The sequence below is a fragment of the Mirounga leonina genome, unplaced genomic scaffold (assembly GCF_011800145.1).
Source record: "Mirounga leonina isolate KUSES-001 unplaced genomic scaffold, KU_Mleo_1.0 Mir_418, whole genome shotgun sequence".
NCBI lineage: Eukaryota > Metazoa > Chordata > Mammalia > Carnivora > Phocidae > Mirounga > Mirounga leonina.
In genome coordinates, this window is record NW_023270739.1 from 3,181,438 (window position 1) to 3,202,860 (window position 21,423).

At 50.7% G+C, this 21,423-nt stretch overlaps 2 protein-coding genes across 3 annotated transcripts in view; both read left to right on the top strand.

Moving 5' to 3' along the window:
* The window catches only part of LOC117998601, a 38,632-nt gene extending 20,864 nt beyond the window's left edge, over positions 1-17,768 (top strand). Inside the window, exon 3 of the mRNA XM_034987363.1 lies at positions 17,425-17,768. Coding sequence (XP_034843254.1) covers positions 17,425-17,711 — 287 coding nt within the window. The 3' untranslated portion in view covers positions 17,712-17,768. The remainder of the gene's footprint in view (positions 1-17,424) is intronic.
* On the top strand, positions 17,477-21,173 carry A4GALT (alpha 1,4-galactosyltransferase (P blood group)). 2 transcript variants are annotated; one of them, XM_034987361.1, is made up of 2 exons: positions 17,477-17,565; positions 19,336-21,173. In XM_034987361.1, the coding sequence occupies exon 2, from the start codon at positions 19,382-19,384 to the stop codon at positions 20,441-20,443; it is 1,062 nt and encodes a 353-aa protein (XP_034843252.1). In that variant the 5' UTR covers positions 17,477-17,565; positions 19,336-19,381; the 3' UTR covers positions 20,444-21,173. The 2 variants fall into 2 exon arrangements, with proteins under 2 accessions (XP_034843252.1, XP_034843253.1); XM_034987362.1 differs by lacking the exon at positions 17,477-17,565 and adding an exon at positions 17,741-17,815.
* The last annotated feature ends 250 nt before the right edge of the window (positions 21,174-21,423 follow it).

The window sequence follows — 21,423 nt, forward strand, 5'->3', positions numbered from 1 at the left end:
AAAAAAAATAATAACGCCCTCTATCATCCTGTGCTATTCTTCCCATTTTACAGATGAGGAAACTGAGGCTCAGGGTTAAGTGCCTTTTCTTTATTGCGGTGAGTTTGAGCCTCCAGCTCCAGAGCAGTCCCAGGTGAACTTGGCTGGGCCACAGGCAGACTCCTTCCACCTGACAAGGGGCGTTGAAATCCCAGCTGTGCCTTGGTTCCCTCAACTCTTAAACTGTAGTTGATAAGAGCACCTGCCTCAGGGCTTATCGGGAGGATTAAATGAGTTACTCCACGAAAACCACTTTGACCAGTGTCTGTGCAGAGTAAGCCCTCAGGAAATGGTATACTATTGTTACTATTAACCAGCAGCTCCACGCCTGACAGGGAGCCTTTCAGAAATGTCAGCTCAAGCAGCTCACCCCTCCCCTCCCCATGCTGAGGGTAATGGGAAGGCGGGCGCGTCCTGACACTGGAAAGAATATGGACTTTTTTTTTTTTTTTAAGATTTTATTTATTTATTTGACAGAGAGAGACACAGCGAGAGAGGGAACACTAGCAGGGGGAGTGGGAGAGGGAGAAGCAGGCTTCCCGCGGAGCAGGGAGCCCTATGCAGGGCTCGATCCCAGGACCCTGGGATCGTGACCTGAGCTGAAGGCAGACGCTTAACAACTGAGCCACCCAGGCGCCCCAAGAATATGGACTTTTTATTTTTATTTCATTTTTTTAAAAGATTTTATTTATTTATTTGACAGAGAGACACAGCGAGAGAGGGAACACGAGCAGGGGGAGTGGGAGAGGGAGAAGCAGGCTTCCCGCGGAGCAGGGAGCCCAATGCGGGGCTCCATCCCAGGTCCTTGGGATTATGACCTGAGCCAAAAGCAGACGGTTAACAACTGAACCACCCAGGCACCCCCTTTATTTTTTTTTAAGATTACTTATTTATTAGAGAGCGTGCGCGTTCTCTAATAAATAAAGCAGAGGGAGAGGGAGAAGCAGGGCTCAGTCTTCGGACCCTGAGACCATGACCTGAGCCAAAATCAGATGCTTAACTGACTAAGCCGCCCAGGCGCCCAGAGAACGTGGAGTTTTAAAAACCTTTCTGGAGACAAGATAATGATCCATACCTACAACTTTAAATTACGTTTCCTTTGACCCAAGAGGCTCATTTCTAGGAACCAGTCCTACAGAAGTAATTAAGGATGTGCTCAAAGACGTGAGTGCTAAGATATTCACCACGGTGTTGTCTGTAAAAGCAGAGAGATGGAAACCACAGTTCCAGGAGTCAGGACAGGACATAGGCAAAGTGAAGGATGGGACTGCTATATGAGATTCACTGTCACTCTGCAAAATTAGGGTACAGAGCTGTATTTATGGACATGAAATGAGGGCAGTGACCTCACACCATCTTCAGGGTAGAGTAAAGCAGGTGTCCCTGCAGGGTGGTGACTGGACACACACACAACCCCTCGATTGTGGAAATACGGAGACAATACTCAAAGGCATGAAGCCACGACTCTAATCACCTGTCCCCCATGCAGCCGGGAACAGCATTTTGGTGGACTCCGTAGCAAATGGCAGCTCTTCTCAACTATTCTGATTAGGAGGCTGCTGGGCAGGGGAGGGGATGCGGGGACGTCTTGGGAAGCGGGAAGCACATACTGCAGAAACGTGGAAATCCCAGAGCCTGGTGGGTTTGAGCGATGGAGTTGGTTTTCCTTTCACGTTTTTACTGTCATGTTCAAGGGCACCTGGAGTATCAGGATGGTTTTTCTTCATGCCTTGGTACTCGCACACTGATGGTGCCCTCCCTCAGTTACTGTCATTTACAGCCTCGGGAGAGTGGGCGGCGTGTGGCTAAGTGCCCACGTTCCTCTGCTTCCAGTATCCTCCACGGCCAAATGCACCCTGGGCATTCCCAGCGGGACTCACCCGGGGCCCTGAGGGTCTGCCCGTAGTCTAGGCTGTGGACGAGGCCCGGGGTTTGGGGTAAGTGCTGCTCACATGCCCACTTGTTTGGAAGGTAGCCACGAGTGCCAGTGTATAGTGGGGATCCAGGCCACAGTCCACAGTGGGAGCTGTGCTGAAATCCAGGCAGCTTCCTGGAGGTGGCCTGCTCTGCTCACCTAGGTCAGGAGAGACTCAGGGAGGAAGGACCGTCCAAGGACTCGGAGCAGACATCCCTGGGTGCAAATCCTGCCTTCCATGCTTATTAGCCCTGCTGCAGTGGGAAGGTCGCCTTTCCTCTCTGGACCTTCATTTTCTCAAATGTGAAATGGGGCTGTGGTAGTAAACGTGAAGACGTAAGAGTGATCAGTGCTTGGCAGGGTGCCTGACGTGTGGTGTGTTCTTGGCAAGAGGCAGCTCTTCCCGCATATTACGGTTAAGAGGTTGCTGGGGAGGGGAGGATGGAGGGATGTTTTAAGGGAAAGGACATATTGCAGAAATCTGGAATTCCCAGAGCCCGATGGCTTGAGCAATCTGGCAGAGGTCAGCCTCTGGAAGTTGTGGGCCTGGGGAGGGGCAGGGGCTGCAGGGGAAGGCCTGGGTGGCTGGGGTGTGGAGACGTGCTTGGGGCCGAGGCAGGAAGCCAGGGAAGAGGTGGGGGGTGATAGGCCTGAGGCAGAGGACAGAGTCCTGAGCTGGGCTGTGGTCATGGGGGCTGACGTGGGAAGGAGAGATGTGTCGGAAAGATGTTCCAAGAGGGGCTCTCCCCCTAATTTCCCAGCCCTCCACCCCCCTCTCCTCTGGACTGTCTCAAGAGCCACATACCTGCTTTCTTGTTGCCACACATGGCCCGTGGTTTAGTCTCAAAAAGCAGCCAGATCCCAAAGATCTCTTTAAGACAGATGGCACACTGTAGCCCTTTAATCCTCAAAAGCTCCCAATGGCAGCCCTCCCAGTTAGAGAGACAAATTCTTCCGGTGGTCCTCAAGGCTCCCTATGACCTGGTCTCCTCATTATCTCTCTGACTTCCTCTCCTGGTACCTTCTTCCTCCCACTTTACTTACTTGGCTATTTCTTGTTTTTTAAAAGATTTTATTTATTTATTTGACACACAGAGAGAAAGCACAAGTAGGCAGAGAGGCAGGCAGAGAGAGAGGCAGAAGCAGGCTCTCCACTGAGCAGGGAGCCGGACGCGGGGCTCGATCCCAGGACCCAGGGATCATGACCTGAGCCGAAGGCAGCCGCTTAACCAACTGAGCCACCCAGGCGCCCCCTACTCGGCTATTTCAACAACACCTCAGGCACACATGCCCCAGGACCTTTGCACTCACCGATTTCCCTCCTGGGACACACTTCCCCCAGCTAGCCCTAAGACTGGTCCTCTCACTTTCTTCAGCTCTCCGCACAAATGTCAACTTTTCAGAGAGGCATCCTTACTGGTCCGTGTGAAGTAGCACCCCCACCCCTGGAACTCCCAGTCCAAGCTCCCTGCTGCATTTTTCCACATAGCACATTGTCATCCACCTGATGTATTTCTTAACTTATTAATTTTCTCCCACTAGAATTTCAGCTCCAGGAAGCAAAAGACGATCGGCTTTGTTCACTGCTGTCTATTTCCAGATCTTGGAGTGGGGCATGGCACATAATGGGCGTCCAAGCATTTGTTGAATGAAGGATCAGGGGACTGTGTGTGATGCCAAGGGCTTGATGGGTTTCTTTCCAAGATTTTTGTAACCAGGTTGAGCAGGAACTCTCTTATCTGTGAATTGTCATCCTTCTGGCCTTATTATCTGCCTGTGCTCTTGGCCTGGCACCAAGGGGCAGGTGGCCCTGAAATACCCTGTCTGGAGAGGTCAGCGAGGGCCATCTCTGATGGAATGAACAGAACTAGTGCTGGAGAAACCAGATCTTTCTAGAATGGTCCTTAGCGATTGTCTTTTCCAAGCTCTTTATTTTACAGATGAAGAGATTGAGACTCAGAATTGAGGAGAGAGAGGTCAGACTCCAAGATCACAGAGCAGGTGTGTAGAAGATAGCAACCAGGTCCCTTGCTTAGGCAATACGCAGTTAGCAAAGACTGTTAAGACTAAGCATTCCCAGTATGGTCAATGCTGTGTGTGCGTATCGTGCAGGACAGGGTTGGTGCTCTCTTTTGTTGCCAGTTATTTGTAATCTGTAGTACAGTAAAAAAGGAAAAAGTGAAGCAAGCTGGGAACTTTTCTTCCAAATAGAGTGAACTCAGGATTCTTTAACTCAGGCTGGACCTTATAAAAACCTTTTCCATGGGCATTTCGTTTGCCAGCCATGATCTTATCTGATGAAGATTTCTCGCTGCTACTTGTGCTTCTGTGATCGCTGGGCATAGCAAATGACCAGCACAGCAAGCTCCTCCGTACCCAGCCATCCTGGTAAGCGTGTGTATGCACATGCCAAAGACAGCAAATGTGTAGGAGTCTGGATTCATGGTAGCTTATGCTGCCTGAACTGCACATAAAGCTCAGGGGGGTGACTTCACCCTGCTCCTGAGAAGCCAACCCCAGGCAGCCTGATCCTCAGTCCATCCTCCAGTGCAGAGCTGGAGTGACCCTGGCAGGGAGCGATGGCCTTGGGGAAAGAGGTGAGATCTGCGACTTGGGGGCAGATTTACCTGCATGCAAATCCTGTCTCCCATACTTACTAGCCCTGCAGCTTTGGGAAGGTCACCTTTCTTCTCTGGGGACCAGGAAAGAGTCGGGTATTTCAATATGAAAAGTCAAAGGTATGTGACCTTGTTTTGTACCCTCAGATGGTGAGGCAGGACATGTCAATTACACTTTCTAACAGTTGTAATCGGCATCCGCCAGTGGTTTGCAGTTTGCAAATGGCATTCGCCTGGGTTAGTTACCCTATCTGATCTTGGCTTTGTGGGCAGTTTAGGGATAATTTACTCATTTGTTCAGAAAATATACGTTGGGCCTCTGCTATGTGCGAGGGCCTGTGCAGGCCCCAAGGGATGCACAATGAGTAAAACAGCCTTCGCCCCTGCCCCCGAGAGCCAATGTTTACACGGTATCAGTGTGTCTTTGTGTATTTAATCAGTCCCTTCAAAAAAGACCTTGGGCTGTTTGCAGTCGGTGGCAATTGAAAACAACCTGTGACCTGTATGAATGACACTTATCTACAGATAAATGCACAGTGGTGTTACATGGTGAGAGGGTAAGCGGTTGTGTAATTTTGATAGACGTTCACTTGCCCTCCACCACTGGAGTTGAACCATTTAGCATGCCTAGCAGCCCTGGGCGGGGGGGTGCCTGTCCCCCCACAGCCTGGTCAGGAGAATGTGCTGTCCAAGTTTTGGATTTTTGCCAATCGGACAGACCCTGGGGGGTGGGGTGCTATACTGCGTGTTTCGATTTGCATTTCTCTTACTTACAAAAAGATCCTCACTCTTGCTTACATATTAAGGGGCATGTTTTGCATGTGTATGAACTGGCTTTGACCCCTTTTCTTTTTTTTTTTTTAAAGATTTTTATTTATTTGACAGAGAGAGAGAGACCGCGAGAGAGGGAACACAAGCAGGGGCAGAGGGAGAGGGAGAAGCAGGCTCCTCGCTGAGCAGGGAGCCCGATGCGGGGCTCGATCCCAGGACCCTGGGATCATGACCTGAGCCGAAGGCAGCCACTCAACCGACTGAGCCACCCAGGCGCCCCTGACCCCTTTTCTTTTGTGTCGTTGGTTGTCTTCTTGATTCCTGGGAGCCCTTTAGAGGTTCGGAAAAATCGGAACTTTGGGATCCGAGGGGGACAAAACTTACCCCAAGTTGTCCCTTCCATTTTGGATTTGCTGTTGGGATTTTGGGGGAGGACACTGGAGCAGTCAGGCTTTTTCAAGGAGTCAAAAGTACTCTTCTTTTATGGCTTCTGGATGGATTTCGTACATAATTAAGAAAACTTTCCCAACTCTGAGGTTATAAAGGAATCCACCCGTGTTTTGTTCTAAATGTTTATGGGGTTTATTATTTTACATTTGGAGTTTATCCTGGGGCATGTTCTGAGATGTGAACCCAGCCTCTATTCCAGTTGCCCAACACCTTAGAAGACTGATTTTACTGGGGCGCCTGGGTGGCTCAGCCGTTAAGCGTCTGCCTTCGGCTCAGGTCATGATCCCAGGGTCCTGGGATCGAGCCCCGCATCGGGCTCCCTGCTCCGCAGGAAGCCTGCTTCTCCCTCTCCCACTCCCTCTGCTTGTGTTCCTGCTCTCACTGTCTCTCTGTCAAATAAATAAATAAAATCTTTAAAAAACAAAAAAAGAAGACCGATTTTACTTTACTGACTGGGGATCCTGCCTTCATTGGCTATGCAGGGACTTTATGATCGCTGTGATAACCTTTTGTCTCATTGCCCTGTTTGTTCAGACGCTAAGACTGCATTGTTTTTGTTTTCTGGTTTTTGTGTTTTCCAAAGACTGTATTGTTTTAAGTATCAACTTCATAGGATGTTTTAGTATTTGAAGAACTTCCAGTCCTTCCTCTTTTTTCCCTCATCAGAGTTTTCCTATAGGTCTTCGCTTGTTTATTTTGGCATATGAACTTCAGAATCAATTTGTCAAATTCCAAAATCACATATGTATTTTTGCTTTTGTTTCCTTTGCCAGAGAAGACATATCGAGAAATAATGTTTCTACAGCTGAGGTCAAAGAAAGGACTGCCTGTGCTCTTTCCTAGGAATTTTATGGCTCCATGTCTCACAGCTCGGTCTTTAATCCATTTTGAGTTTATTTTTGTGGATGGTGTAAGAAAGTGGTCCAGTTTCATTCTTTTGCGTGTAGCTGTCCAGGTTTCCCAGCGCCATTTACTGAAGAGATTGTCTTTTCCCCATTGCATAGTCTTGCCTCCTTTGTTGGAGATTAATCGACCATATAAGCATGTGTTTGTTTCTGGACTGTTCTGTTCCATTGATTTATGTGTCTATTTTGTGTCAGTTTCCATACTGTTTTGATGACGACAGCTTTGTTGTATTTCTTGAAATCTGGGATTGTGGTACCACCAAATTTGTTCTTCTTTCTCAAGATTGCTTTGGCTATTCGGGGTCTTTGGTGGTTCCATACACATTTTTAAAAATATTTTATTTATTGGGCGCCTGGGTGGCTCAGTTGGTTAACTGACTGCCTTCGGCTCAGGTCATGATCCTGGAGTTCCGGGATCGAGTCCCGCATCGGGCTCCCTGCTCCGCAGGGAGTCTGCTTCTCCCTCTGACCCTCACCCCTCTCATGCTCTCTCTTTCATTCTCTCTCTCTCAAATAAATAAATAAAATCTTAAAAAAAAAGAAAAAAAATATTTTATTTATTTATTTGTCAGGGAGAGAGCGAGAGAGGGCACAAGCAGGGGAGAGCGACAGGCAGAGGGAGAAGCAGGCTCCCCACTGAGCAGGAACCTGATGCGGGACTCGATCCCAGGACCCTGAGATCATGACCTGAGCCGGAGGCAGACGCTTAACCGACTGAGCGACCCAGGCGTCCCGGTTCCATACTCCTTTTAATACTATTTGTTCTAGGTCTGTGAAAAATGCTATTGGTATTTTGATAAGGATTGCACTAAATCTGTACATTGCTTTGGGTAGTATGGACATTTGAACAGTATTGGTTCTTCCAATCCATGAGCATGGAATATCTTTCCGTTTGTGTCATCTTTCATTTTTTTCATCAATATTTTATAGTCTTCAGAGTACCAGTCTTTTACCTCCTTGGTTAAGTTTACTCCTAGGTATTTTATTCCTTTTGATGCAATTGTAAATGAGATTGTTTTAATGTCTCTTTCTGCTACTTCATTATTAGTGTGTAGAAATGCAACAGATTTCTGTATATTAATTTCTGTATATCCTGTGACTTTACTGAATTCATTTATCAGTTCTAGTAGTTTTTTGGTGGAATCTTTAGGGTTTTCTATATAGAGTATCATGTCATCTGCAAATAGAGTTTTGCTTCGTTCCTTACTAATTTGGATGCCTTTTATTTCTTTTTCTTGTCTGATTGTTGTGGCTGGGACTTCCAGTACCATGTTGAATGAAAGTGGTGAAAGTGGGCATCCTTATCTTGTTCCTGATCGTAGAAGAAAAGTTTTCCCTATTGAGTATGATGTCAGCAGTGGGTTTTTCATAGTGGACTTTATTATGTTGAGATATATTCCCTCTAAACCTATTTTGTTGAGAGTTTTTATCATGAATGGATGTTGTACTTTGTCAAATGCTTTTTCTGCATCTATTGAGATGATCATATGGTTTTTGTCCTTTCTATTGTTAATATGATGTATCATGTTGATTGATTTGTGAATACTGAACCACCCTTGCATCCTGGGAATAAATCCCACTTGATTGTGGTGAATTATTTTTTCCCCGTCACACCCCCCACAATGATTTATTTATTTATTATTTTTATTTTTGTAAAGATTTTATTTATTTATTTGACAGAGAGAGACACAGCGAGAGAGGGAACACAAGCAGGGGAGTGGGAGAGGGAGAAGCAGGCTCCCTGCAGAGCAGGGAGCCCGATGTGGGACTCGATCCCAGGACTCCGGGATCATGACCTGAGCCGAAGGCAGTCGCTTAATAAACTGAGCCACCCAGGTGCCTGATTTTTTAAAATATATTGTTGGATTTGGTTTGCTAATATTCTGTGGAGAATTATTGCACCTGTGTTCATCACACACATGTTGTAGCGTCTTTATCTGCTTTCGGTATCAGGGTAACGCTGACCTCATAGAATGAATTTGGAAGCTTTCCTTCTTCTGTTTTTTGGAATAGTTTAAGAAGAATAGGTATTGGGGCGCCTGGGTGGCTCAGTTGGTTAGGCGTCTGCCTTTGGCTCGGGTCATGATCCCAGAGTTCTGGGATGGAGCCCTGCATCGGGCTCCCTGCTCGGGGGGGTCTGCTTCTCCCTCTCCCTCTGTGCTCTCTCTCTCTCTCTGAAGTAAATACACTTTTTTAAATCTTAAAAAAAAGAAGAAGAGTAGATATTAACTCTTCTTTAAATATTTGGTAGAATTTGCCTGTGAAGCCATCTGGTCCTAGACTTCTGTTTTTTGAGGGTTTTTTGATTACTGATTCGATTTCATTACTGGTAATCTGTCTTTTCAAATTTTCTGTTTCTTCCTGATTCAGTTTTGGAAGGTTATATGTTTCTAGGAATTTGTCCATTTCTTCTAGGTTGTCCAATTTGTTGGTATATAATTTTCCATGGTGTTCTCATATAATCCTTTGTATTTCTGTGGTATCGATCATTATTTCTCCTCCATCATTTCTGATTTTATTTGAGTCCTCTTTTTTTCTTGATGAATCTAGCTAAACGTTTGTCAATTTTGTTTTCAATGTTTCATCAGCTCTTAAAAAGAAAGTCTAGGGGCGCCTGGGTGACTCAGTTGTTAAGTGTCTGCCTTCGGCTCAGGTCATGATCCCAAGGTCCTGGGATCGAGCCCCACATCGGGCTCCCTGCTCAGCGGGAAGCCTGCTTCTCCCTCTCTCACTCCCCCTGCTAGTGTTCCCTCTCTCACTGTGTCTGTCTCTGTCAAAAAAAATAAATAAAATCTTTTTAAAAAGTAAAAAATAAAGTCTAGAGATAGAGAGATAGGATAGAGAGTTTGATATAGTGTAGAACCTTATATATTATTTTATTTACGTCTTCTGAATTCTTATTTATATTTGATCTACTTATTTCTTGGGCTAAGAGAAGGAAATTAAAATCTCTTATTAGTGTGTCTCAATCTATTTATCCTAGCATTCTGTAATTTCTAATTCCTGAAAATTGCTGCAGTGTTATTTGGTACATTGTGAATCATACCCTTTATTTTAGCATTATAAATGGCCCTTCTTGGGCTCATTTAGTGGGGGTTGGCTTGAATTCTCAGTCTGAGCTTAAGATTATGGCCCCAGCTTTGTTTTTGTTTGTATCTGTCTTTCTACCTTTGCTCTTTCTTTTACTTTTAACCATTCAAAATCACTTTGGTGTATATCTCTATCTCTCAAATACAGGATAGAGTTGGGTTTTGCTTGGGATCTAAATCAAAAATCTTTTCCTTCATAAAGGTGAGTTAAGCCTATTTATATATATTGATATCACAGGTGTCTTTGGTCTTTCTGTCGTATTGTGTGTACGTACGTAGATACATCTTCGCACACGTGGGAGGGCTATATTCTTTATTCTTTCACTGTGTTTAAGAGAAAAAAAAAGAAAGTCCCTCTGATATTTGAGAAAGCTTGTTATTTTTGTTCTAGTGGCTACATTTATATTTACACCTTTATATAATACTCTTAGTTTCTTCTTTCTTTAGACAGTATTGTTTCTCTTCTATGAACAATAAACTTAACTTGTTTCCTCTTTCTTGTTTCCCTTTCTCTTGTCGCTGTCCCATTTCAGCTGACACTGTACTGAGTGATAAGTCATATCTTCTTTCCTTCCTAATCCTTCCAGCAGCTCTTGGTCAGGTGCGGCTCACGACAGTTGCCATTGCATAGTTAGGCACTGACGCGAAAACCTGAAGAAGTATCAGCAGCTGGGGAGAGCATTCTGCAGACAGCAGTGAAGCACTTTTGAGAAATGCTGCATGGCCCACACGTGATGCTACAGGAGGTGATCCTGTGCGGGAAAACCCTGAGATCGACAGGTGCACGCTCTCCCGACCAGGTGCCCCTTGGTTGGGTGATTTTAAAATCTGACTAAACCATTTTTTTCCAGATAAAAATTCTGCATGATAAGAAAGCAGAGTGACATTGTTTAATTGGCAGCATTTTAGGTTTTTTTAGTGGGCACATCACATAACGATGCATCTTACTAGATTCAGTAAAATAGGGCAGTGTTATCCTTCTTATTGCCGCCTTTGTACTTTAAATATGCTTAAACTTTTACTGTTGGATTTTTAGCTCTTACCGCTTGCAATTAAAGATGAGGTAAGCACAGAACTCGTTCCACTTTCGACCTCCTTTCCCCCTTGCCTACCAAGTTTTGGGTAGTTGTATCATTTCCATGTTGTCTGGCTAGATAACATTTTCATTCCATCTGTCATCTTTGTTCCTCCCCTTTCTTGGGGGAATATATTCAGTCCTCTTATTACAGTTGAATATATTCAGCTCAATATATTCAGTCCTCTTATTGCAGTTCTTTCAAGCACCACTTGGTTGAATGAAGTTGATTCCTCGGTTTTCCTCAGAGGAGCAATCTTGCCGAAGTCCATACTTCAAAGCTGTTGGCGTGTAATCTTTATATGTATTTATTTTTTTTAAAAGATTCTATGTTTTCATTTGAGAGAGAGAGAACGAGCCGGAGAGAGGGGCAGAATAAGAGGGAGAAGCAGACTCCCCGAGCCTGATGGAGGGCTCGATCCCAGGACCCCAGGATCATGACCTGAGCTGAAGGCAGAAGCTTAACCAACTGAGCCACCCAGGTGTCCTATAATCTTTATATTTAAAGAACAACATGGCTCTAGGTTTATCTTTGGCTCAAACTTTCTTTCCCTGATGACCCTGTAGGTGTTGCCCCACTATCTTCTGTCTTTAAACGCTGCTGTGGCGAAATCAGATGGCAGCCTGATTCTCCATCCTTCGTTGATGGCTTGGGCTTTGTATGTAGCTATCCAAAGATTTATCATGGTACCTTTAAAGCCCAGTGATTTTACCGTCCTATGTCTTGGGATTTACCATTCTGGGTCACTGTTCTCTAGTACATGGTGTGCCTTTTCAATTCATGAAGTCGGGTCTTCCCCTATTTTGGGAAGGTTTTCCTAAATTATAATTGCAGAGCTTTATTCTATTCATTTGTTTCCATTTTTTCTTCAGGAGGCCTGTTGTACATGTATTGGGCCTCCTCTGCAATCCGTTCCATCTTGTTTTTTAGTTCTTTGATCTCTTTGAATATTTCTGCTGGATTTTGTTGACTTTTTCTTACTTTAATCTTCATATCTCTTCCTGTACTTTGTCTGGAGTCTGTTCTCCTGTGTAATTGCTTGTCGTTTAATCTTTATTTCTGAAGTAGTCTTGTATTTTCCTTCTAGTTCTTTCCTGAGGTCTGTCAGTTCTCACATCACATGTCATCCTCATGTCTTGCTGTCACTTTGCCTGACCATTTCTTCTTCGGCTCTTGTATTTCTGCATTTTGGTCTGCCTTCATAACTGGAATTACTTTTTAAAGTTTTTTTTTTTTTTAATTCATGCTATAATTTTGTATTAGGATTTTTATCTGTTTTATGGAAATTTTTTTTTAAAGATTTTATTTATTTGACAGAGAGAGACACAGCGAGAGAGGGAACACAAGCAGGGGGAGTGGGAGAGGGAGAAGCAGGCTTCCCGCGGAGCAGGGAGCCCGATGCAGGGCTCGATCCCAGGACCCTGGGATCGTGACCTGAGCCGAAGGCAGACGCCTAACGACTGAGCCACCCAGGCACCCCTGTTTTATGGGAATATTTTTATGGTGAATTTTCCTTATGCATAAGAGAACATTAGTATTTCTTTCCCTTTTCATTCTTGGAGCATCTTTGTGTGGACACTGTTTATTTTTTTTATTCCTTTAACTGTTTTTTTTTTTTTTTAATATTCAAATTGGTTGAATTTTCCTGGATCAGCCTTTAATAGGAGGTTTTGGTAGAAATTGGGAGAGAGGCCAGGCTAGTTCTATTTCTCTGTTTTTATGGAAAAGGATTATTCCTTTAAAATATGACCTTTCGGGGCACCTGGGTGGCTCAGTCAGTTAAGCGACTGCCTTCGGCTCAGGTCATGATCCCGGAGTCCTGGGATCGAGTCCCACATTGGGCTCCCTGCTCTGCAGGGAGGCTGCTTCTCCCTCTCCCACTCCCCTGCTTGTGTTCCCTCTCTCGCTGTGTCTCTCTCTGTCAAATAAATAAATAAAATCTTTTAAAAAATAAAATAAAATAAAATATGACCTTTCTTGGGGTGCCTGGATGGCACAGTTGGTTAAGTGTCTGACTCTTGGTTTCGGGTCAGGTCCTGAGCTTGAGCCCCGTGTTGGGCTCTGCACTTAGCATGGAGTTGACTTGGGATTTTCTCTCCCTCTCCCTGCCCCTCCTGCTGTGCGCTTTATCTCTCTCTCTCAAATAAATAAATCTTTTAAAAAATAATAAAAAATAAAATATGATCCTTCTCTGGATCCATTGCCCTTTTGCCTCACAGAACCCAGCTGGCTTAAAGGGGCCACCTGCCTCCAAACTTGAACTCTCCGGGTTCATTCAGGCTACAGCTCACTCTCTGACTTATTCATCTTCCTTTTAGAAGCGGTGATTTCTGCAATCTTTCACTTCTGGGCTCCTCTGCACGCTGTTCCTCCCCAGCTCACTGCTGTTTCTGCTGGACTCAGGTGCTTTGGGCCTCACTTACATGTGAGTTGGGGTTTATGGGTTTTTCATGCCCCTAGTTTCGCTGAAACTGTAGCTTGTGGTTTATTTTCTCTTTCCCCTGTTGCTCTGTATGACATCAGCAGAGGAGCAAAGATTCAGAACCAAGTATCTGCCCTATTCCTATTGGAAAAACAAGTCTCCACCTCCGTCATTTTGTTGGCAATATCTCCCAAAGAGCAAGCCACTGCCTTCCTGATTTCTGGCTTTAGAACATCTTACAGGCTTTGGAGAAGAAACATTTTATAACCTCTGCTCTGAAAACATCCATTTGTACAAGGATCATCTTCTAGTAACTGTAACTCCTACTTCTTGAATAGAAATATTTATTTATGCCCTGAAAGATGGGAGGGGGGTGCAGGGGCAGGACAGCGGGCGCTTCAGGCAGGATTTTCAAGTTCTAGGTATTGATTGTTCCCGCCAAGTAGGGTCTGGGTTCCTGATCCTGTCCTGTCTCCAGAAGTATCCCTGCTTTCAACTCGGTAGACTCTTCCCTCATCTCTTTCTTTCTTTTCCCCTGTGTGTGTGTGTGGGTGGGGGGGGGTTGACATGACAAGAAGTCCAGGATGGACTAGCTTCAGGCATATCAGAATCCAGGTATAAAGATGATGTCATCATGCATCTCTTTCTCTCCATCTCTTGGTTTTGCTTGCCTCTGGGCCAGCTTCATTCTCAGGCAGGCTCTCCCCTCCTGGCTCCTGGCTCAATCTCCCTGAGAAAGCATGTGACTCTGCTTGGCTTGGATTTGGGTTACGTGTCCTCCCTGAGCTACTCACTGTGGCCAGGAGAACATGGCACAGTCATTAGGCAGACTTGCATCGTGTGCATACCCCAAGAACTAGAGAGGGGGGTCTGTGGGGCAGAGGTAGTTCCTCAAAGGAAATCAGGGTACTGTTACCAGAAGAAGGGGGAATGGATGCTGGGCAGGCAAAGCCAGCAGACAGCCACCCCATCTCCACTGGGAAACCCCAGTGCAAATGACATCTAACCATTTTCTCTTGCCATGCAGAGAGGCCCACCAAGGCACATTCTCCATGGAGCTGCCATTTCAGTGATATTCCAGGCAGTGTGTATGATCCGAGGGTGGCTCTGAGACTCCAGGACAGAGGGACATAGGAAGGGGGTGTTGTGGAATAAATGGTGGCCTGAAAGGAGATATGTCATGTCCTGCCCCCTGCAACATGTGACTGTGACCTCCTTTGGAAAAAGGGTCTTTGCAGGTGTTACTACGTTAAGGATCTTGAGATGAGGAAATGATCCTGGATCAGCCAGGTGCGGGCCATAGTCCAATGACAAGTGTCCCTACAAGAGACAGAGGAGGAGGGCGCCTGGGTGGCTCAGTTGGTTAAGCGACTGCCTTCAGCTCAGGTCATGATCCCAGGGTCCTGGGATCGAGCCCCTCATCGGGCTCCCTGCTCTGTGGGAAGCCTGCCTCTCCCTCCCCCACTCCCCCTACTTGTGTTCCCTCTCTCGCTGTGTCTCTCTCTGTCAAATAAATAAATAAAATCTTTTAAAAAAAAAAAGAGAGACAGAGGAGGAGAAGAACGCACATAGGAGAAGGCCGCCTGAGCCCAGAAGCAGAGACTGGAGGAAGCGGCCACAAGCCCAGGAGGGCCTGGGGCCACCAGAAACTGGAAGGAGCAAGAAACGATTCTCCCCTAGAGCTCGAGAGGGAGTCGGGTCCTGCCGACACCTTGGTTTTAGACTTCTACTCTCCAGAGCTGTGAAAAAATAGGTGCCTGTTGTGGTCATTGGTTTCAGCGGCTCCCGGAAACCAATATGGGGAAGCTGATCAGAGTCGAGAGTCGGGTCCCTCTTCAGTTTCCTTGGTTTTGTGGTTTGCGACTTCTGCTGGGCTGCCTGCCTCCTGAAGCATCTCAAGGAAGACCTGGGGGTGGGGCAGTCCTCACGCGGGGCGGGGGGGCAGGAAGAGCTCCCTGAGGGCGTCAGCTCCAGCCTCTACGGCTGTGTGACCCTGGCCGAATCCCTTTCCCTCTCTGGGCCTCTGGGAGCCAGTCAGCACCCATCCCGGCGGCAAGCGGTTCGGCGTGGACTGTATCTGACCATCACCATGACTCTGCTCTGTTTGGGTCACGGTCCAGCAGCACCAGGCTGAGCTGGATGGACACGGGAGCCGAGGGAAGGTCAGAGGTGGAGTGCCCCTACTGTGGGCCATCAAGGAGTGACAATCTTCGGGCAGAGGAGCCATTTCTAGGCACTTGGGCCCTCGCTGATGCTCCTGACGGTGGGGGGAGGGCCCACAAAGCTGGTGGCGAGGGCCCAGCCAGCCAGGGGTGGTCAGGCCTTTGGCCCTTTGACCCACCAGCTGTGTGCGTCTCACCCTCACTTCCTGCCTGAGTTGGATCGTGGGGGGGTCCTGAGGAGCTCAGGGGAGCTCAGAGCAGGGAAGTGGCCACAGTCAACAAGCTAACTGGGGGCAGTGGCAATGTGCCAGGCGCTGCTGACAAGGGCCAGGACTTGGGCCACAGCTGCGAGGCCCATCCCGGGGGGCCAGGAGCATGCTTTGGACCTGAGGTCACACGGGTATTGGGCTGTGGCCAACTTGGCCCTGTGCACAGTTTCTATTCCTGGGTTTTGGGCTCCAGGACCAAATACGGCCCTGCTTGGGACTGGCACTCTCCACTGGGGCAGGCTCAGGCTCAGGTGGCACATCCAGCCGCCCCAACAGGCCCAGACCCCACCCCACACCACCGAAGAGCCAGATCACCCCAACACTGCGGGGGCCCCTGGGCGGCTGGGACCTCGATCTGTCCAACTCTCTGTCCACTCCTCAGTATGGTTCACATTGAGTTAAAAATACCCAGGACCAAAATAGCCTCTCCTTGCAGGGGAAAACCAGGGCAGGGGAACACAAGGTTCTTGATTTCTCTTGGCTCTGCCGCTCACGACCCAGCTGGGGGATCCCAGGCTGCTCACCTGACCTCCAGCCCCGCTGCTCATGGCTCCTTCGGTCACTCGCCAATTTGCTAACTCACTGACTTGCCCACTCTTTAATTCGCTCCTTCATTAATTCACTCGCTAATCATTCATCGATTCGCGTGCTCATTGATTCGCTCCTTCATTGACTCGCTTCCTCCTTCACTTACCCACCCACACGCTGAGTCACTCGCTCACTCGATATTTACTGACTGCACACCGAGCGCCATCTATTTAGATGCTGAGCAAAACGCAAAAAATACCCATCCCCGTGGAGTGACGTTCCACATAAATAACCCGCACAAACGAGTACAAGATGTCCCGTATGCTAGATGAAGCACCAGGGACAGTGAACTCCACAGGAGGCCATGAAGTGACAGGGGAGGTGGGACTCTCGGGGCTGGGAGGCCCCCCAGGAAGATGATTTCTGAGTGAGGACCAGAGGGAGGTGAGGGAAGGAGCCAGGTGAACAGCTGTGGGAAGAGTGTTCCAAGCAGAGGGAACAGCATACACAGAAGCCCTGAGAAGGCAATGGGGTGGGGGGCGGGGACGGGTTTGAGAAAGAGCGAGCAGGCCGGGCATGGCTGGGGTAGAGCAGACGACGGGGAGAGACGCGGGGTGTGAGGCCCGGGGTGGGGGACACGCAGGACCTGGTGGACCTGGGCCTCCCACATCACTGAGGGTCTCACAGACAAATGACATGGCCTGGCTTGTGTCTTCGGAGTGTCCCTCTGGCCGCCGGGGGAGTGAGTCCGTGAGGGAGCAGATCAGGGAGAGGGTGAGTCAGGTTGTGTGGGTCTACTGTGTGCCAGGCACTGAGCCGGGCTCTGGCAGGGGGAAGGGGCGCAGGCCCCCGTGGCGCTTACGGAGGCCCATCTGGCCACGGCCCTTCCATCAGTGTCAGCTCTCCCGGAAGCCACCTTCACTGGCTCCGTTGGACCCTTTGCTCCATTTCAGCTGTCACCAGCGTCGTCCTTGTCTGTTTCCAGATCGTTCCCCCCCCCCACACGCTGAGAGCTCCCCCGGGGCGGAGCTGCAACCTAGCTCTTCCCTTCTCCCAAGCACTCTCCCTGTGGGGCCGAGAGAGCCAGTGAATCAATGAACAAGTGACCCTGTATGGCTGGGGGATGAGGCCTCCGTGAGCCCGCCACCCTCCTCACTGTGTGTCTCCCCGTCTTTTGCAGATGGATTTGTGGGCACGGAGAGTGTGTGGAAGGGCCGTGTTCCTGTTGGCAGAGGAGTCTGGCTGCTGAGCCAGGGCGTGTCTCCCGGAGGGCTGCCGGGCTGCCGGATCCCCACCTCGCCACCATGGGCCGCCCAGGCTGGTCAGTTACCAGCCAGTGACGTTAGCGTGGTTCCCAGCCCTCCACTGGGAGGGCACGCCAAAGGCTCGAGTCCCAGCCTCCCGGCACCACTCTCAGGCTGTGAAACCTGTCTGTCCTGGGGAGGGGTTCACTCTGGCCCCCGTTAGCCCCCAGGCTGCACAGTCCCTCCACCCCGCTGTGTGTCCACGTTTCCTGGCCTCTAAAGTAGAAATGATCCAACCACCCCTGGGGTTACGGAGAGCCAGAGGGGGTGTGTATGGGGCACCAAGATTTTAGAAGACGCTGAGTAAACGGTGGCCGGGATTCTGTGAATAGTGAGAACAGCCCAGGTGAATGTGCACCGAGTCCCCAAAGTGCCGGGCACGTGCCCACATCCCCTGCACCATTTCTCTCCCAGGCAGGACGGTACAGTGTTGAGAGAGGAGACTCTGGAGCCAGGTGGCCTGGCTTCGAGCCCCCACCCCACCACTTGCCTGCCGCGGGACTGTGTGTGAGTTACCAGACTTCTCGGTGCCTCGAGGTCCTCACCTGTGAGATGGGGGTGATGATCGCCACTGCATAGGGCGGCCGTGAGGGTTCAGCCAGTTAAATGTGTCTGATGTCCCCATCAGGCCACCTGGACATGTGTGGTGATGGTCAACCCTTTAGTGGGCTCCAGTGTTCTTGGCCTGGAAGTGTGAGCTGAGTGAGTTGCCCCAGGTCTTAGCTGGTTCAGGCAGACTTCAGGTCCCATGTCTCCCAGGTGCTCCCATAGCCCTGCCCTTGGGGACAGAGCCCAAGCCTGTTTCCTTTCCCCAGCCACCTGCTGGGCCCCCAGGATGTTCTTGGCTGCTGGCCAGGTGGACATCACCAGGAGAGGGTGAGGGTCGAAGGGCAATAGTCCTAGGCTGCAGACCTGTGTCTATAAGAAGCACGGTTGAGGGACGCCTGGGTGGCTCAGTCGGTTAAGCGTCTGCCTTCAGCTCAGGTCATGATCCCAGGGTCCTGGGATTGAGTCCCGCATCGGGCTCCCTGCTCTGCGGGGAGCCTGCTTCTCCCTCTGCCTCTGCCTCTCTCTCTCTCATGAATAAATAAATAAAATCTTTAAAAAAAAAAAAAAGAAGAAGCACGGTCGAGGGCAGGGGCTGGGGAAGCCAGGCGCCCAGGAGACTCCATTGTGTCTGAGACAAGGGCTTTAGGACCCAGCATGCATCCCCGTGTGCCTGGAGCCCACCCGCCCTGCAGGCTTGCCTGCCAGCCCCTTGGCATGCCAGTGCCCAGGCCAGCTCAAGCCCCAAGCTTCTCTGCTGAGAGGCCCCAAGGCTGCTTGGCAGTCTGCCCTATTGGAGCAGCTCCAGGCCTGGCTTGTGGAACCGAATGGGGCTAAGGGGCCCGTGGGCTAGGCCTCGAATCACGGGCTGCCGGTGGCCTGAGGGGCCCAGGCATCACCGGACAGAGAGGCCCGTGGGCCACGTGGCAGAGGCATCGCTTCTGAGAACCTCGCCTGTGCCAGACCCTGGCCTGGGCCCACGGAGGCCACATGCTGTGGGTAGCACTAGCTCCGTGTCGGGAAGCTCCCAGGTGTGTCCCAGAGAGCAAAGGGACTCTGCCCAGACCGCGGCCCCTGGCCCGCCGTTCCCGTTTCGCAGGCGAGGAAGGAGGTGGGACTCAGGGCCAGCAGGCCCGTGGGCTTTGGGAAGCCGGCTTTGGCCGTAGCTGGCGCTTGAGGGAAGTGTTTTTCGGGCGAGCGATGCCAGCAGTCGGCCCGAATGTGATGCCCGTCTCTTGCAGACCGGCCAGTTCGTGCTGCGGCCTCCTGGCGTCATCTGCGGAGAACATGTCCAGGCCCCCTGAGTGCCTGCTGCGGCTGCGCCGGGGAGCCCCGAGGCAGCGCGTCTGCACCCTGTTCATCATCAGCTTCAAGTTCACGTTTTTCGTCTCCATCATGATCTACTGGCACATCGCGGGAGAGCCCAGGGGCCAAAGAGAGTTCTCTAACTTGCCTGCCGACGTCCCCTGCCCCCGACTGGGGCCCCCTACGCTGCTCTCCAGCACCCCGCCTCCGGGCAACATCTTCTTCCTGGAGACGTCAGACCGGACCAACCCCAACTTCCTATTCATGTGCTCGGTGGAGTCGGCCGCCAGGGCCCACCCCGAGTCCCGGGTGGTGGTCCTGATGAAGGGGCTACCCGGCGGGAACGCCTCCCTGCCCCGGCACCTGGGCCTCTCGCTCCTGGGCTGCTTCCCCAACGTCCACCTGCTCCCGCTGGACCTGGAGGAGCTGTTCCGGGACACGCCGCTGGCGGCCTGGTACGCGGCCCGGCAGCGCCGCTGGGAGCCCTACCTGCTGCCCGTGCTCTCCGACGCCTCCCGGATCGCGCTCCTGTGGAAGTTCGGCGGCATCTACCTGGACACGGACTTCATCGTCCTCAAGAACCTGCAGAACCTGACCAACACGCTGGGCACTCAGTCCCGCTACGTCCTCAACGGTGCCTTCCTGGCCTTCGAGCGCCACCACGAGTTCATGGCGCTGTGCATGCGCGACTTCGTGGCCCACTACAACGGCTGGATCTGGGGCCACCAGGGCCCGCAGCTGCTCACGCGGGTCTTCAAGAAGTGGTGCTCCATCCGCAGCCTGGACGAGAGTCACGCCTGCCGCGGCGTCACCACCCTGCCCTGCGAGGCCTTCTACCCCATCCCCTGGCAGGACTGGAAGAAGTACTTCCAGGAGGTCAGCCCCGAGGAGCTGCACCGGCTGCTCAAGGCCACCTACGCTGTCCACGTGTGGAACAAGAAGAGCCAGGGCACGCGCCTTGAGGCCACGTCCCGGGCGCTGCTGGCCCAGCTCCATGCCCGCTACTGTCCCACGACGCATGAGGCCATGAAGATGTACTTGTGAGGGGCCCGCCGGGCCACCCTCCCCGCACCACCAGGCGCCCTGACGGAGAAGGGCTCCCGGCCACCTTTCCTGGTGCGGGCGAGACTGGGGGGCCCGGGAGAGGGAGGCCGGAGTTGCCGCAGCCTTGGATTCGGGCAGGCTTGGGGGAGCGTGGGGAGCTGTTGGCCCCAGAGGTGTGCTGGAGGATGCGCTGCAGGCCCCCGGATCCACTCCCTTCAGGGTGAGGCCGGTGGGACACCCCCAGGCCAGTGTGCTTTCTCAGGGTGGAGGCAACAAGTGGGGGGGCGGGCAGCCGGAATCAGCTGGAGTGAGCCAGGGGAGCATCTGGGTCTTCCGGACAACACACCAGAGCCGTGCGCGTCAAAGCAGTTTCCAGGACGTCACAGGGAGGCCCGGCTGCTGGGGGCCGAGGTGCCCACAAAGAGAACATGGATGGAGAAGCCCCAGAACAGGGGTAGGAAGGAGAGGGGAGCTCCTGAGGAAAGGGGGGAGGCCGCAGGGGTGCATGCCCAGCCTCATGAGCCTGGGTTGGGGGGGCAGGGTGCTTTGCTCTTCTCTGCCTTTCGTTTCCTCTTCAGAGGAGCGGGCCTGGGGAGCCCTCTGCGGGAGGCTTGCCTGCTCGCCCCGTTCTCTCTCCTTTCCAGAGACGTTGCAGGGGTGCCGTGTGCCGGCCGGCCACTCCAGTTCTTTTGGCTCAGGAAAAGCATTTTAAGAAAACCACCCCACCCCTGCCCACAATAAACACGGGATAATAAACATAATAAAAGCAACTCCTTGACACCGAGTGCTTGGTGGTTGATAAAAGGAATCCACTCCCACAAGCCCGCATTAGCCCCATTCTGGAGATGGGGAAGCAGCTGGGGGGTCGTGTCATGACATGCTTGAGGTCACTCAGCCCTGCCCGGGAGAGCAGTCCAGGGACCCGGGGGGTGGGGGTGGGTTGGGGGGCCGAGCCAGACACCCCAGGAGCCCATTACCAG

Coding starts and splice junctions, on each gene's coding strand:
- A4GALT (XM_034987361.1), top strand. CDS start 19,382: ATGTCCAGGCCCCCTGAGTGCCTGCTGCGGCTGCGCCGGGGAGCCCCG.